The following is a 17,185-nucleotide window of genomic DNA, read 5'->3' on the forward strand; positions in this document are numbered from 1 at the left end:
CCCGCTTCCTCTCCGCGCACCACCCTCCCCCGTTTCAACCCTCGCCAAGGCTTACTTCCCCGTGTTGTGTCGTCGGTCGCACGCGTTGCGCGAATCCTGCTGACGAACAACCCACTTTTATCGGCTCCTCAAACGCCAATTCTTACTCTCCGTTGAAATACCTCAACAAATATGCGCCCCCTCCGAGCCGGATCCTCGTCCCCTTATCGATTCGATGGGCTTCCCGAATTCGCAGAGATTTCGCATTCAAATTAAACGAAGGAACCAAGTGGCGCAGGCGAGGAATTTATCGCGCGGGGACTTTCAGTCGGAATCCCTTGGTACCGACATCTCCGAAGTGCCAACAAATTTTCGCTGGTTCAACTGTCATTTATTCTGGAAAATAATGCCAAGTGGACTTTTATTATTTTGTTGTTTAAGCTGAAACAAATTGGGACTGTCCTGACACATTTACGGCCATTGAGGAGAGCGAAGGAGATTTATTCGGCGAATTCGATAGCGCAACTACTCCGGATTTTTGGAATTATGGAATTCTACGATCCACGAAAGGGGAGATTTTTTCGGCTGTTTTTATTCGTAGCTGAAATAATCCGAGGAGCTGCAGTTTCTGTCGGGGAAGACTGGAGATGAGAAAACGGGAGTTGATAGAATTTTAAAATTTATTCAAACTTGTCAGAGGCCCAAGCGACGAGAAGTTTCGATTAATCACGACGTTTCTGGTTGACGGAAGGTTTTCAGCATACGTTTTTGCTCTTTCGAATGTAATCGAGTACGTCATTGACGTCGTCAGTCGATCCCAATATAATGGGCGATCGCTCGTGTATGGCCTTTGGCTCGATGTCCAGAATCTCCATTTCACCGGAAGTCGCTGATCCCCCGGCTTGTTCGATGATGTAGGCCATCGGGATGCATTCGTAGAGCAGGCGAAGCTGAAGGAAGAAACAAAAGATTCGTTCGTTACCATCCCCGCCACTTCGTTGCTTCGCTCGTTATACTGGAATTCGATTATCGAGGCGAATAACTAACTTTGCCATTCGGGTTACTCTTCGATCCTGGATACAGAAATATCCCACCATATTTAATGGTCCTATGCACGTCGGCAACCATCGAGCCAACGTACCTCGCTCCGTACGCCGCTCCGCTGCTCGGATATTTCTTTGATTGAATGTATTCTTTGATCGCCGAGTCCCACGTGGCTTCGTTGCCTTCGTTGATGCTGTGAAATAAAAATTTTTTATTCCCAATAAATTCATCATTTTCAAGGAAGAATCAACCTTCTTCGTAGGCCCACTTTTGTAGCTCGGAGGTAAATCTTTTAATTATTTGTTATCATATACGAGCCCTCGAGGATGGGGAATACTGATTAAAAATAGAATTTCTGTCGACCCCGGGGCCCCGGGCCACGACGACTGTACCTGTAGATTTTTCCTCTCTTCGGTAAGCGCATGTTCCGTTCAGTCAAAATGAACTCTCCGAGTGCCGGATCGTACATGAAGCCATTGACACCTTGGCCGATAGCGAGGACGATCATCGTAGCGGATCCGTAGAGAGCGTAACCAGCCGCGACCAGCTGACGACCTTTTTGCAAAGCATCGGCGAGCGTCGGCTTCGTCGATGTTTCGAATCTCTTGTAAATACCAAAAATCGAGCCGACCGAAACCAAACAGTCGATGTTCGAAGAACCGTCCAGGGGGTCGAAACAAACGATGTACTTGCCTTGCTTGTCGGTCTCCACTTCGATAACTTGCTCGTTTTCTTCACTCACGAGGAGACACGTCGTGTACGACGATTTGAGCATGTTGATGAACAACTCGTTGCTCAACACGTCGAGCTTTTTCACTTCTTCTCCTTGCACGTTCGTGTTACCGGCGATCCCGTACCTGAAATCGTTCAGGAGCACTTGAATCTTCGATTCGAGTCACTTTGGGCGATAATTAAGGGTGAATAATACAAAAGTCGAAATAATTAGAAATTTATCAAATTTGGTGATAATGTTCTTCAATATCAAGTGCGAAAACACAAATTTTTTCAAAATTTTCTTCTGTTTAGTTATCAAGTAATTACGCATTAAAGCAGATTTCTTATGCCCGGAATGTATACCTATATATATGGAAACGCTATGCTTATACACGTGAACTTTAGTGATCGCAATTACTCGATAACTGTGTAGAAGAAAAATCTTAAAAAATTTGTATTGTCAAATTTGGCACTAAAGAATATGTTCACCAAATTTTATAAAATTCTGATCATTTTGAATTTTTTTATGTATTTTACATGGTTTAGCATGGCAACATTGTATCGCCTCTGCAATATATCCTTAAGGAGGGTGGCTACCGACGATACAATGTTGCCATGCTAAACCATGTTAAATACATTAAAAATTTCAAAATGATAAGAATTTAATAAAATTTGGTGAACATATTCTTTAGGGCCAAATTTGACAGTACAAATTTTTTAAGATTTTTCTTCTGTACAGTTATCGAGTAATTGATCACTAAAGTTCAAGTGTATAAGCATAGCGTTTCCATATATATAGGTATACATTCCGGGCATAAGAAATCTGCTTTAATCCGTAATTACTCGATAACTAAGCGGAAGAAAATTTTGAAAAAAATAGTGTCTTCGCACTTGATGTTGAAGAACATTATCACCAAATTTGATCAATTTCTTATCAATTTGACGAACGCAGCCACCCTCCTTAATTGCGACAGTCGCGGCGGGGAGTAAAAAAAAATAGAAAAGCTCGAATGTCGTTCCGAGTTCATCTCGAGATTTGTGAACGCTTGAAATCGGACAGGAAAAATCAATTGTTTGCTTGCGCCTTTTCGTCGAACGTCGAATTCTTCAAAGTTCAAAGTTTCCAAGTTCGAATAAGTTTTTATCTAATTTAGTTTACTTTTATGCTCCTCTTTGTATTTAATTTTTTATTTAGTGAGCGAAGTGAAAAAATCTTTGAAGGTTTGTATCGAAATTGAGTGACGAATTCGTCCAACGACGGATGCTCGAAATAAATACGAAGATCAAAGTCGATGTTTCGTTCGTAATGACGGACGAAATGAGCGTTGTCAGAACTTTTATCTTACTGAGACTCGCTCTTTTTCAGTGTTGGTGGTCACTGCTGCGTGATAACCTGCGGAGATGTCTTATTTCAACGGTACCGAGGGGATCGTCAGACGAGGCATTAAATTATTTCACCGCATCGTCTGTTTTTCGAAGAGAGCAAAAAACAACTGCAGAACTTTCGAAAGCTTGATCACTGTTCGAGAAAAATCGTGAAAAGCAGTAAAGAAAAAGCTCGCTTCGAATTATCGATTTTATTGAAAGGCAAATAAAATTGTGACCGTGTTTGAAAAGTGACAGAGATGCACAAGAAAAATTCGCTTGAAAGACGTCAGAACGCTCGATGTTGATCGAACAGTCGAAAATTGCTGCTTTTCTTTTTATTCAACTCAAATTTTCGCGAATAAAACGGAAAGAAATTCAGTTTGGGGTGATCCCAAGTCACCAGCGGAATACTCACATGTTGGCGATGCCGGCTTTTCGCACGGCGGAGCTGACGGCTTTCACAGCTGTTTGTATGGAATTAAGAAGTTGCGACAAATCGCCGGTCGCCGTTGGCACTTTTCTCTGTTCTGCTAAAACGAAACGCGTTAGAGTCATGCAATCCGAATCGAAAGATGGTCCTCGAGAAGTCATGATGGATCGAGTGTTTGAAACAACGAGAAATAAAGTCGAAGAGAAAGATGGAACGCGCCTGCGAAGTGTTCGGTACTCGGCAGTCTACTGCATGGTCGCAACGAACGCTCGCGCGATGTTTTTAACGAAACATATTTTGCCACGATCCCGCTAGGGGGCATCTCGTATCAGCAGTTGCCTCCGCCACGCGCTATATACACAACTCCCGATATACACGCATTCTAATTGCTATCTATGCCTCGGTCGTGCGAGATGAGCCCGTTCTTTTCATGTTTTCGTACATCGCGTAAACATTGCCGACCAGTTTCGGGCTCTTCCTGGGCGGAGGGAAAGTCGACAGTGAAAGTTCAAATTACTGATGCACGTCCGCCGCGGCGATCTGCTTCGTCGTCTTGCGTCCAATAAAATTTACGAAACAAATAAATGTATTCCGACGATTTAGAAAATTGTTTTTGAAGTGTGAATTGTACGGCGATTAAAAAAAGTCAAAACACTGAGGCGCAGCGTCACAGTTCTTTAGTTCTTTGTGTTCGAGTCACACTCTAACGGCCACTCCGTCAATCGGTGCTTGCTTCACGAGCTACCGTTTGGTTCGGACGTGAAAAAACAGAAGGAATGTCAAACTTTGTGTTTTATTTCATAACTTGTTGCTGCCCCATAATCGAGTGTGAATCGTTTTTTTTTCGATTGTTTATTATCTGATTCGAACGACGTTATTTCGCGAACCGCGTGTCTCCGACGTTGACGTTGCCGGCCGGATTTTAGCGCGACGCAAATCAGATTTAGCGTCTCCCAACTAATTATGAGGCTGCTCCATTTTAATATCGACGACCACTAATATAGCAGCATTGAAATCGCCTTCATTTCATTTCGTTCGTACAATTACGATTAAAGGTTTGTAGGTTCGAGATCAGCAGCGATTATTGAGCACGACAGATTTCAAACAACATTATTTTTATTGAAAAATATACTTTACAATAAATTAATACACGAAAGTATAATAGGACAAATCATTCCGGATAAAATATGAAATAACGTTAGCACTGCTATACATTTATAGTTTTGAATTCTGGTTAAATAATCGAAAAGTTCGAAGAGAATCATCGTTTTCCTGAATCTCATAGCAAGAAGCAGTTTTTATAATAATTTTCGTTGCATTTTTGTGCCACATTTATTCAGGAAGATTTATGTAATTAGTGTGCGCAAATCCAGGTCTGAAGAGCCGATTTGGGGCCGCGACGTTTGCGTCGTTTTTGTCAATCGAATCCTTGCTTAGACTTTCAACGAAATAACAACATTTCAAAGTTAAATAACATCGTATACGCATATAATCCTTCCGATATTGGAACGCCTAGAGTAGCATATAATATAATGTGCGTGTGGTGAATCCTAACGAAATCTTACACGCGCAGTTCCAACGTATAAATGGCAGTGTCAATAAAACCTAACTTAAGATTCGCGCAGTTGGTGGTTCACTCGAAGCCTCTTTGGTTCCGTGTCTTGCCTGGCCGATATTCTCCGCCTCGATTCCGTTTTCATCGAGCAAATAACACGAACAGCAAATTATAAAATTGTCTATCGAAAGGAAAACAAATATTGCGTCGTTGAGTTGCAGTTAAAGCGTTCAACTGTTCCTGAGACGTTTTTAGTTTTTTCTGATTCATTTTCGGCGCCGGTGCACCAGCCAAGCGGACTTTCAACCGTCCATCGCACGCGCGCCACCGAAGCAATTGTGGCTAATTTTTGAGTGATTGGTCGAGAGAAAATTAAAAAAGGAGCGTGTAAAATTAAATCCGTCTTCCGAGGAGGTCCGAGCTCCTCCAGTCGTTTTTTATTTTTCAATCTCTCACTGCCTCGCGCGTGCGACGGAGGGTTTTTCGGTGTGTTAATAAACTTCCGGCAACGTAGCGGCTACGTCGACGGACATTGAGCGGTCGGCGATACAACCATTTCGCGAAAACCCATGTAAACAAATATTTATCTTGATGTTTCAAGGTTTCACGCGACATAATGCGAGAGTCAATCGTCTCCAAAATACACACGCACACGCACAAACGCAAACACAAACACACAACCTGTCAACATTCAAGATTAAGAATAAAAAGGAGTTTTCAATGGTTGCGCGACGGTCAGCACTGAAAATATGGCACAACGCGTGTGTCACGAAGTCGCGTGACCTTTTCGGCTGCGTTTTTTAATTATTTAGTCTCATTTTCCTGGTAGAAAATTGTCCAGCAATTTCAAACGTTGGCACCTCACCCGCAGAGCACTCGCCACTGTATCATCCTCCAATTCTATCGTAACGGTGTATACTACAATTATTTTAACTTTGTATACTAAAACCTGCTGCCAAGTTTCTCTGTACAATTCGACTGAGTCTACGACTACGACGTTCAAATTTAAGGCACTAATTCATTATTTCTCATCGTCTCGCTGCTAATCGAATTCTCATACCGAAAAGCTCATAAATTATATTTTTTCAAATTGCTATCCTTCGGCAGCAAAGTGCCCCTCGCTACGAGGTCTCTCGAACGCTTCTCGAGCAAAAATCTTTTCGAGTGAGTTGCGGGCGGAGTTTTCGCACCGATCGAAACAATCCTCGCTCGATGAAATTTTTGCTCGCGGAAGCTCTCGAACCGGGGGGTGGATTTTCACCCTCGACGCGTCCGTTCCCGAGTAATAATTTCCGACCTTCGATCCTTCGAATCGTGAGAATGTGACGCACCGCGCTAGCGCAATTTTGAGTGCGTCAAACGATTACGAGGCGAGGCATTTCTGTGACTTAAGTATGAAGCTGTGTGCGTTGAAAACTCGTGAAACGTCGACGGCTCCGCCCCTCGTGGAGGCTTCATGAAACGCTCGTCAAATTCGAAATCGCCTCGGTAGCGTTGCTCGGTGTTGCAAAAGAATTAACGATGTCGACCAGACTCACGTAAGTGCCAACGACCAGCCCCACCACGCCGAACAAGATGAGCAGAATATTCTTCGTCAGGAAAACCCTCCACGGTCCCAGCTTGTCCGGCCACATTACGCAGATCTCGATGATCGCCGGAAACGCTATCCCCAGGGCGGACAAACACAGCGCTCCGAACAGCGAGATGAACAATCCCAGACGCGGTATCGTTATCGCGAGGACAACTGCAACGATTTAATTCGTCCGAACTTGGGCGCGACTCTTTCATCGAATGCAAAAAAATCCCTCCCACGCCTCGGTTTTCCTCTAAGATTCTCAGCCTCGTCCCGTGCCCCAAAATCGTCAGTTTCCCCTCTAAATTTATTCGGCTCCCGAAAAATGCGCGCCCCTTCAACGATGTTGAACGATTAGAAAGAAAATGATGTCATCGCTTTCAAAACGATTGCATCTTATTAAGCGAGAAGTGTCCAAAAAATCAGTCCAATTTTCAGACGGTTTAGGGGCGCGTCGTTGCTGAGAAAAAACAATAACAATTCGGGCCAAGTGACGCGTAATCCTATGGAAGTCGGGACACATTAGGTGACATCTCCGTTAAAAATGATGCTAAAAATATGAAATTTTTTGGGCAACACGAGCAAGGCTTGCCGAATACAGTTTTTCAGATTTATTAGATTTGCTGAGATTTTTCGAGGCTAGGATCCTCACCGTCCGCGTTTTCGACTGAGCTTTCACCAGTTTTTCGTCTTTTTTTCCCCCCAACTCTTCTTTAAGGAGTTTCGGTACAAAAGTCTAAATATTAAGAAATTGATCAAACTTGGTGATAATGTTGTTCAACATCAAGTGCAAAAACACAATTTTTTTCAAAATTTTCTTCTACTTAGTTATCGAGTAATTACGCATTAAAGCAGAACTGTGTAGAGGAAAAATCTTAAAAAATTTGTATTGCCAAATTTGGCACTAAAGAATATGTTCACCAAATTTTATAAAATTCTAAACTTTTTGAAATTTTTTATGTTTTTAGCATGGTTTAGCATGGCAACAATGTATTGCCTGTACCGAAACTCCTTAAGGAAGTTGAGGCTGTACAGTCATTTTTTTACCCAAAATTTATGACCAAAAGTTAAGCCAGCTTACAGTTTTACAATGTTGCATACACTTTAACCCTTTCAGACCGAGACCTATTTCGCGTTGACGGAAAATGATTCCCTTCATAATTTTATCTCAAAATACTTTCTAGTTTCCGAACCCATTGTGACAGTTCAGTTTTTTTGTTGGGAAATATGAATTTTTGAATGTTCGCTACGGGCAGCACCAGGTCCTTGGGGAGCAAAATCAGGAAAATTTACGAATGAATCTAGCACCAAATACCTTAAATACATCATATTAGCTTCCCTTTCAAAGGAAATAACGTTTGGAGTACGAAAAAAAAATGTGTACTCACTTTTCTTTTGCGATAACTAAAGCACCTTTTCACACAACGCCAACTCAACATGAAGCGCCGACTTCGTATTGATATTTCGATGGGTTAAAGCAGTTTATCTCTTGGTTTAGGAGTTTCTATGGTGCAATCTAACCTTGCTTGATGGAAATAGTCAGTTAAAACCCCGACCTTACTGACCGATGCAGTTTTATTGGGCCTGGAAGCGCGTGTTGCGTAGAAGCAACATACGGTCCGAGAGGGTTAAGGAGGGTGGATCACGAAATCAAAATAATCAGAATTTGATCAAATTTTGTGATAACATTCTTTGGCGTCAAGTATACAAATACAATTTTTTTCAAATTTTTTTACCACATGGTTATCGCATAATTGAGCGTTAAATCGAACTTCTTATGCACGAGATGTATAACTGTATATGTGTAAACTCTATGCTTATACACGTGAATTTTAGTGTTCAATTACTCGAGAGCTATGTGGTAGAAAAAATCTAAAAAAATTTATATTGTCTTGTATATTTTTAAAGAATACATTTACCAAATTTCATAAAATTCTTATCATTTTGAAATTCTTTTTATTTTTAACATGGCTTAGCATGCGGCAACATTGTATCGTCGCGATCCACCCTCCTTAAAGAAGAGTTGGGGGAAAAAAAAGACGAAAAACTGGTGAAAGCTCAGTCGGAAACACGGACGGTGACGATAGCCTCAAAAAACTGCACGGGGAACAGATTATTGTTAATATAATCTCAGCAAATATCGCCTAATAAATCCGAAAAAAATTGACATTGTTCAGCAAGCCTTGCTCATGTTGCCACGACGCTGAAGTTTTCCAACGAAATTAATGAAAATAAAATGATTTATCCATCAGTTTTTTATTTCACGAATCATAATTGTGTAGATTGAAAAAATACGAAGTACACATTCGACAGGAAATAAATTGGAGAATTACTGGAATTATTGGACAGTTTTTTAGATCATTTCGTTGGACTCGAACGTTGGAAACTTCAGCATCGTCATGTTGCCCAAAAAATTTCATATTTTTAGCATCATTTAACGGGGATATTACTAAATCTGTCTTGACTTCCATAAGGTTGTTACTAATTTTTCTCATCAGCAACGACGCTCCTAAACTGTCTGAAAATTAAACTGATTTTTGTTTACACTTAATGAGATGCAATCGGTTTAAAAGCGATGACATCATTTTCATTCCAATGCCTCAACTTCCTTAAAGTGTTTGCAACGTTGCCAAACTGTCGACTGTAGACTGTAAACTTCCTTAAGAGGATGGATCAGTAGTCGGTATATCGCAACCGTAAGTGCAAATATCGAAATGGAAATTCTTTGACAGAGTTTGACCGATTAAAGAAAGGCTCTGTCAGCCGATTTTTGCCACCGTCCTGCGTAGGCTGACGGAGCCTTTTTTTAATCGGTCAAACTCTATCGAGGAATTTCGATATCGAAAATTCCAAGCGAGCTTACTTCACTGATCCCCATCCTCTTAAGCCATTTCTTTCACGAACCCGAAAACTCTCAAGATAACTGTTTTTTAATAACACTAAAGTAAAAGTTCACGCGAACGGCGAAATTTCAAGTCCGGTTATCGGTCGTTCAACGAAGAATGAAAGCTTGAAAAATCGTTAAATTTGTACTGGAGCTTACGGAGGTTCCATCACTGCCGTTTTCCTTATAACCGCGACTTCTCAGAGGTTACAAATTAGTCCGAATTTCGAGTGCCCCAATTAGTGTCACCAAAAGGTGCGCTCGTGTCTGAAGGAATACCCGAATCACGAACGGCCCGCGTAAAACGAAAGTTTTCAGTGATAATCGACTCACATGTTACAAGAGTGACGAGAGTCCTGCAAACGTATTCCCAGAGGACTTTGTTCTTGACGATGCGATGCTCGAGATAAGTGTTCCAAATTATTTCAACCGGCACGTAACCTTGGAGGCCGTACGTTATGAAGATGGCGAAGGCGAACATGATTTTGATGCACTGGGCCATCCTGCAAGGGGGATTAGTTCGGTAAATGCTCGCCTTTTATATTCGAGGCTTTCCTGGAGTCAGTTGGAGAGGAACTCACACTTCGTGGGTCGGCAGGTTGAGGGTGATGCTGCCGGCTGCCTCGGATCCGTATTTTATGTAGCCGAAGAAGCCGACGACGACGTACAGGATTACGATTACGGTCATCCCCTTGTTTAGGACTCCGCAGGTGCCCCCGAAGTTTTCGGGCGTTTTCATGTTGTTTTCCAGCGCAATTATCTGAGAGCAGAACAACGGAGAGTCAGGCTTGGAGACTCCCTGGGGTAAAAGCTCTCGTTTACCTGGAGCTTGGACGGAGAGACTTTTACAGCAAAAATTACTATGTTTTTATAGTAACGTCGGGCCACATCGATACTATAATAATAATAATCGCTGCAGAGTCTGCCAAATAATGCAAAAGTTTGGGAAACCATTGCCGCACAGTTCATAATAAATAACGCGCTGTATACTATATCAAAAATTAAGACCGAGCGAATTTCGATCAAACACATTGTAAATAGTGAAATGATTTGATGAAAATTTGGGAGATAACACAGCAGTCGTTTCTCCGTGGATACGAAAAATTTCAGAGTCTCGTATTTTCCCTTTTACCGCACTGAATTTCGCTCAACGACATAGCAAAATTCATGCGCCCACCAATTATATGAAAATAAATCAGTGGCGCATGGTTAAATTTCAAGCAATTCGTCCAGTTAAATTAACCAATTTTTAACATTTCGCCAAAGTGGAATTTGAGAGAACTGCTTTCGGCATGTAAACTACTACTGTGCACTTTGGTGAAATGTAAAACAGCGATGCTACGAAACAGTCTCTCCGCGTGGCTTGGAGCTTCGGGACTCCGGGAAGGGGACTCGAGACCCACCACGCCAACGGCTTCCAGGGCGAACAAAGTCGTTCCGAAGTAGAGGGAAAAGTTCCTGAGGGAACCGACCATTTCGCGTTCGCTCAACGGCGGCAATCCGTCGAATACGTAAGCCAGGATCATCCCGAGTCCGATGAACGTGATGACGTTCGCAACCGTTGAAAACGGCGCCAGCAGCTTCAGGTTCCTCACGTAATTGATCAGGGTCAACGGCACCAGGAGAATCAGCATGTGGATCTCTATGCTCAGGTGGGTCCAGTACTCGTCGGCAACCTGCTCTCGGAGCCACAGAAAAATCAATTTTTCCTCCAGTCCAGCTCTTTCTTTGTTTTTTTTTTTTGTTTTTTTTTTTTTTTCATAATTCCACACTCTACCTGCTTTATGTTCGTCGCTATGAATACAATGTACACGCAACAGATTCCTAGTTGATAGGCTATCAAAAACGCGTCTACGATGCCTCTGAAAATAATGGTAAATTGTCAGGACTTTGGGCTGGTAGCCACGAGGAAAGGAGTTTTCGTTTTCGCCCTGTCGTGCGACATTTCTGCTGGCGTAAGGCGGCTGATTTTATCGATGGAAGGCACTATTTCGGTTCGATTTATTTGGAAAGATTCTACGCTCATCGGGCGTGCTCGCTACTCGAATTTGGAGGATGAACTTTTAACTGAGAAAATAAATTTACAACTTAAAGTGAAAATTTCTGACGCTGTGCGAGATTCTTATTTGAGCCGACTAGTCAGATTTTTCTCTGGGTCCAAGAAGTTTGTTGAATCAACTAACGAACTCGATGCCAATCGAATCTACTCGTGCCACGGTTTTACGACTCCAATTATTTGCGATTCCAAAATCATGGTTCGCAGTCCAGTGCCAAAGCTCACGGCCGGCTACGATAATCGTCGGTCTTTCCGTGCACTCGCGGCCGTCGATCTTGGCTTCGAAAATAATTGGAATTTGTCGCGAGCGTCCACCGCGATCTTCCAGCCAACAAACGATTCGGCGCGGCCTAGCTCGTCCCTAATTTTTCTCGGCCTCGGTATCACAAGCTTGCCGGATTTTCAGGCTACTCACGGCGCGTAGGGGGCGAACCATCGGATGCTGTGCGGCCCCTGCTCCAGAGCGCACTTCATACTCTCCGGGTAAGTGAGGCAAGGCACTCTTAACCGCTTGCACAGCTCGTACTGAGCCTTAACGAGCACGTGCAAACAATACGTGCACAAAATACCGATTATAACTGTCGCTATGACACCGGTTATTAGTCCGCTGTTGTAAAATGCATTCGGCATCGCCAGAATACCCGTTCCGAGGCTGCCTTTCAACATGTGAATCAGGGTCTCCGTGTTCCTGGAGCGAGAAATGAGAGCGGCTTTGTAGGGGCGATTGGGAAGGGGGACGTTTCGATATTAACGGGCATTTTTGCTCCCCGTGATGTTTGGTAATCTTTGAAAATTCATGAAAAAACAAAGTGGAACGAAACGTTCGACATTTTTGTAGATTTTTTTCATCGAAACAGTCGATTTTTCATTTTCAACGTTTTCTCATTCGAAAACCTCTTTTTTTACGCTCTCTCAAGATCCATTACGCCGGTAATTACTGCGCAGTTTGTCCTCCGACTCGTTCGATGGAAATTTCGACTCGGGGCGTTTAGAATTCCTCGAAGTAAATTCTCAAATATTACCACAAATTTGGAGCGCTCTCTCTCTCTGGAAATTTAACTCACGAAGTCGGAGCTGGACGGTTGCGGTGCTTGTGCGGATCGTACGGTCCGGCATCCTGGACCGTGGTCCTCGAGTCCGCGACGCCGGAATTCTCGGTCTGAGCGGTCGACCTGCAACCGCGAATATTCCGGTTTTCGTGAACAACGCTACGCGAAAGCCTCGATCGTTCCGAAGCTGCATACTCACTTGTACGATTCTTGTTGACTGATGATCTGCAAGTTTACCGTTTCCCCTGTCGAGTTTTCCATTTTTGTGTTTTCCGGCTGAAAGTAGCCGCGAGCTGTCTGGAACAGAGGAACCAAGACACGAATCGGGCAATGAGTGGCACAAAATTTGGGAAAATGTGAAAAAAGCTCAAAGAGAATAATTTCGTTGAATTCAACGCTTCGACTTCTTTCGAGGAAGCAAATTAAAGAAATTCGGAAATCTATAAAAACCAACGAATTTCGAAAGATGTTTCGTTTCCGGTGCAGCCCTCGGAGTTCTTTAAAAAAAAAAAACCACTTTTCGGGGCCAAAGACACGAAAGCTCGGAGCGAAGCGTTCGAAGTGAGGGCTTTCGTTGCCGATTGCACCAACGATGGATCCTTGACGGCAACTATACTTGATAAATTACGTCGAACGGTATTGCCTGCTGTCCGTCCTTTGCCTTAAACTGTTATCAGAGAGCGGAGGGGCTCGATGATTCTCTACGCGGCGTTTGAGAGCTCGAGTTAATATCCGGTCAACTAATAATACAACGTACGTTGATCGTGCTTCATGGCATAATTGTATGCGACTGGCCTACACTATTGTGCGATCCGAAAGGGCGGCAGACGAATAATTCTCGTCGGAATACCAGCAGAATCGTTATTCTATCGAGGCGTATTTATTTTCGGCGTCCGTCGAGTCTCCGAGAGTCCAAATCGTTGGAATCACATTCGAAGCCCCGTTTCGCTTTGTTTCCTGTCGAGTTTTTTCTCGCTCCTGACGAGGAGACTCCCAATATTGGTTCCGATCGGAGCGGAATCTCTCGCTCTGCGGGCATGGAAAATCGTGGCTGCTCGCGGCACCGGTGATTTCTCAAATCGGACCTCCGCCACGTTCTCGTTTAACGCGCGCGGAACGAGTCGCGCGCCAGCGGACGACGTCCGTTCGTTCGTGCAATTGAAGCATTAGCGAGAGATTACGTCCCACTCTGGTGCGCGTTTCCTATTGTCGAATTCGTGATTCTCGCCGGATAATTCAACTCCGAGGAAGGCGCGTTACGAAATCCGTTTCAATGTCACAGCTTCGGATGCGCACGCGCTCGGATCGATTTCGCGAGGGGTCCGCGCGATCCGATTTTTCTATCGAAACCCGCGAAAAATGCGAGGAACGTAATCGCGGGAGAGGCCCACTCGCGAGCGCTCGAAAAATGCCCGATTTTCGAAAGGGGTCCCGATATACGATCGAGACGCTCGGTTCCAACGGTCTCAAGACGCTTGGCCCGATCTCGAACGCGGATAACGCGCAGACGCGGAGTCTGTTGCAATGAAATATCAAAGGGCAACACACATCGCGGGAGGACGAAATGATCGGAGTCAATTGTTCTCTTGCTCAACTAGAGCATTGCAGCTTGGAGCGATGAAGCTGCGTGCCCGCGCGGAGGAACGCGATGATGCTTTGATTCAAAATTAGCCGTATCGATTGACAGCGTGCGTGCTGATCAATGTAAGAGCAAGGTCGTCTTTCAATACGAACAATCAAGATTCATTGCATATTTTCTACGCCGATACGGAGGCGATGCGAATTCGAGAAAAAAGGCGCTGCGATCCTGCCACTTTTGACGAAACCCGAACCAGCTGCCGAGGCGATCCGACCGATAAAAAACGAGACGAGTCGATTTTTTCCCAAAAACCCCCCCCGCCCGAGAGCTCCGTAATCGCCGATTTCGGACGATCCGATCCCCAAAACGCCCCCCCCCCTCGATGCCCTCCGATCGCACGAAATTCTAAGCCTTTCCAATATATTCTAGTAAAGCTTACCCAGCAAACGGATTTAGCGAGAATCGAAGGACCGCTCAAGTTCTTTGGTGGAATATCGGAAACGTGATGGGGCTGATGTTTGAGTTAACCTCGCGGACACTATGCGGCGGCGGGGCTTCGGCCGTACGGCTCTAGCGACTGTAGCCTACTGACGACGATCACTTTACTCTCCTCAACGAGCTCTACCCTCGCTCATACATATCACGTGGTCGTGCATGAAGAATTGCTATACCAACGCCTTGTAATAAATCTCTCTCGTTCCTTATGGTCCGTCTAAATGAACTCTCCTAACTGTAATCGCGAGTGCTATCATCGTATTGTTATCCGCAAAGATTTCCATTCATCAGCCATCCACAGATTTGACCTACCATTCCGAGAGATCCTTAATGAGTTATTGCCGCTCGATGCATTCGTTCCTTCCCCATTCCGAAGAATCTTTTCTATCTCGACGCGGCACTGCGACCCTACCAAAAAGTGGGTCCCTATAAAAACGATCCTGGTCAGTATTTACTTTGTAATAAAACAACGACGATTTACAGCTTTTCTTAAAAGTGGTTCGCGCACTCGGCAGCGCCTTTTTAGCTCTACGGAAAGCTCCAATTCTCGCTGAGAATCTATTTTTTCTGTTTTCAACGCGCGAAGGGGCTTTCGAGGCTCATGATTTTGGGGAGATTTTGACGCACGCGCAGGAGCGTTCGTATTCCGAGCTAAAGTCCGAAATCTCGCTCGGCAAATAACATTTTTTCCACTCATAAATTAAATTCAATGCCAGGATTTGGAAAACTTTCGGTTTATGAATATTTGAGAAAAATGGTTTTCCTCTTTATTTTTCGTCGTCTCACCGTTCCAGTTCAATTTCAAAGTTTTTTCCTCGATAAGAAAATTCGTATCAAACGTCGTTAACTTTTTGACGCCCTTGTTGCATGACTAACAAACCAGAATTGCCCACGGCATTTGAGGCATCAACCAGTTTCTCCAATCATTATTGCAAATGTGAAAATCTTTTCAATTGAAAAGAGAAACGGAGGTGTGGCTCTTTCCAACTGCGCAGCGATGAGAAAAAGTTTCGAAAAGAGCGTTAAAACTCGAGAGCTTCGAGCTCCATTGGAGGAAATTGGAGGCCGGAATCGCTCGGCTAGTACTCGACAAAGTCATTTATCAACTACAACTCTTTCCGTTTCAAGGAAGCTCATCAACGTCGAGATTAACACCTGATACAAAACAACGATACTCGTGAAAAATGAGCCGAATTTTATGGCGCTCATTTTTATCTCAATCACCTGCTCTCAATGACTATTAGAGTTTTATCGTTGCTCAACTCGCGGTGCGTATCGAAAACAGAAATAGTGGAATTCGTGTAAAAAGTTTCTCGTCGCACCGAACTGCGTTCACACTCACTTTCGTTTATAGTCATTTACAAACGAAAAATCCGATGGTATTTTCGGGTGTGAGAAAATCGGAGGTTTGCTGGTCACACCGAGAAGAGGAATTCGTCGGCTCAACAAAATTTTCGTCAAATAAAAAAATGCTTCAAAAACTCGATTATTGATCGTTAAAAAAAATATTTTCCACCACCGCGAAAATATTGTTGGGCAAACGTCGATTGGGTCGAGTCGCCGAGTTTCTCGTCCAGCTTTGAGACCACGATTTGAAGGGAAAGTGCAAGGAAATGAAAAAAAAAAAAAAAAAAAAAAAATCGAAATCGAAATCGATTTAGCACCATTTTTGGTGAGCCAACAAATTCGTCCGAGCAAACCAAAGTTCGTTGATGCGCAACGAAACTTGTTAATTAACAGCGACTTTTGTGGTCGCAGAATCGACAATTTTCGTGGTGCCAGCGAACTGCATTCCGTCTGCCACGATTTCTTGGCCCAACGAAGACTCCGTCGAATGAAAAAAGCAAAGCACGCGAACACCCTTCCAGAGGGAGCGTGGTCAACGGAGCCGAAAAAGTCCTCGCGAAATTCGCCGTTCTTGAATGGCCTCGAGGATCGTAACGCGAGGGTAAAATACAGTGTGGACTCACCCCTTTATCTATGAGCAACGTCGATCGAAACACAGGTGCCCAGTAAATGCAACGAAAAAAGAATTTTCTTCGTATCGTGGCGGCTCCTCGCAACAGCGCTCGGACGAAATGCCATCGCTTTTGTTAGCTTTTGTCATGAATTATTTATTCTTAGGAAAAATCAATGGCGACGCGTTACTCGCGGTATTAATTGAGCATTTTATTTCTATCGAATCTGCGTGAACTGCATGCGGTTCTCGAAAAGAACAAAACATCGTGTTATCAGACGAGAGCTTTCGATCCATACGACTGCTGGCTAGCAGCGATGTTACGAGCGGGCGTGCGTTCTCTTGAGCTTGCGCAAAAACTCGATGCATTTCAGACCCCCGCTCTCCCCGGGGCGAGCACACCCGATCATTTTCCTTGTCAACTGCGCGCTTCCTGCAAACACTTTAAACATGTTGATTTAGCAGAACTTCTGGGAGCTTCAAAAGTCAAGTTTTTGTCACG

At 43.8% G+C, this 17,185-nt stretch overlaps 2 protein-coding genes across 6 annotated transcripts; both read right to left on the reverse strand.

The window, feature by feature from the left end:
- Positions 1-641: 641 nt before the first annotated feature.
- On the reverse strand, positions 642-3,776 carry fbp (fructose-1,6-bisphosphatase). Its single transcript, XM_043430085.1, has 4 exons — positions 3,521-3,776; positions 1,416-1,880; positions 1,027-1,216; positions 642-929 (listed from the first exon to the last, which is right to left on the reverse strand). Exons 1-4 carry the CDS (start codon positions 3,694-3,696, stop codon positions 735-737), a joined length of 1,026 nt encoding a protein of 341 aa, XP_043286020.1. The 5' UTR covers positions 3,697-3,776; the 3' UTR covers positions 642-734.
- An 857-nt stretch (positions 3,777-4,633) lies between these two features.
- On the reverse strand, positions 4,634-16,969 carry LOC122416997 (proton-coupled amino acid transporter-like protein CG1139). Of its 5 annotated transcripts, none has more exons than XM_043430191.1 (9): positions 16,697-16,969; positions 12,852-12,945; positions 12,668-12,775; positions 12,019-12,291; positions 11,325-11,409; positions 10,951-11,223; positions 10,129-10,307; positions 9,881-10,050; positions 4,634-6,834 (listed from the first exon to the last, which is right to left on the reverse strand). In XM_043430191.1, the coding sequence occupies exons 2-9, from the start codon at positions 12,911-12,913 to the stop codon at positions 6,545-6,547; spliced, it is 1,440 nt and encodes a 479-aa protein (XP_043286126.1). In that variant the 5' UTR covers positions 12,914-12,945; positions 16,697-16,969; the 3' UTR covers positions 4,634-6,544. The 5 variants fall into 5 exon arrangements, with proteins under 5 accessions (XP_043286126.1, XP_043286124.1, XP_043286123.1 ...); XM_043430189.1 differs by having other exon boundaries at positions 12,852-12,949; XM_043430188.1 differs by lacking the exon at positions 16,697-16,969 and adding an exon at positions 14,671-14,829.
- Positions 16,970-17,185: the final 216 nt, after the last annotated feature.

This window comes from Venturia canescens, chromosome 10, assembly GCF_019457755.1.
Source record: "Venturia canescens isolate UGA chromosome 10, ASM1945775v1, whole genome shotgun sequence".
Lineage (NCBI taxonomy): Eukaryota > Metazoa > Arthropoda > Insecta > Hymenoptera > Ichneumonidae > Venturia > Venturia canescens.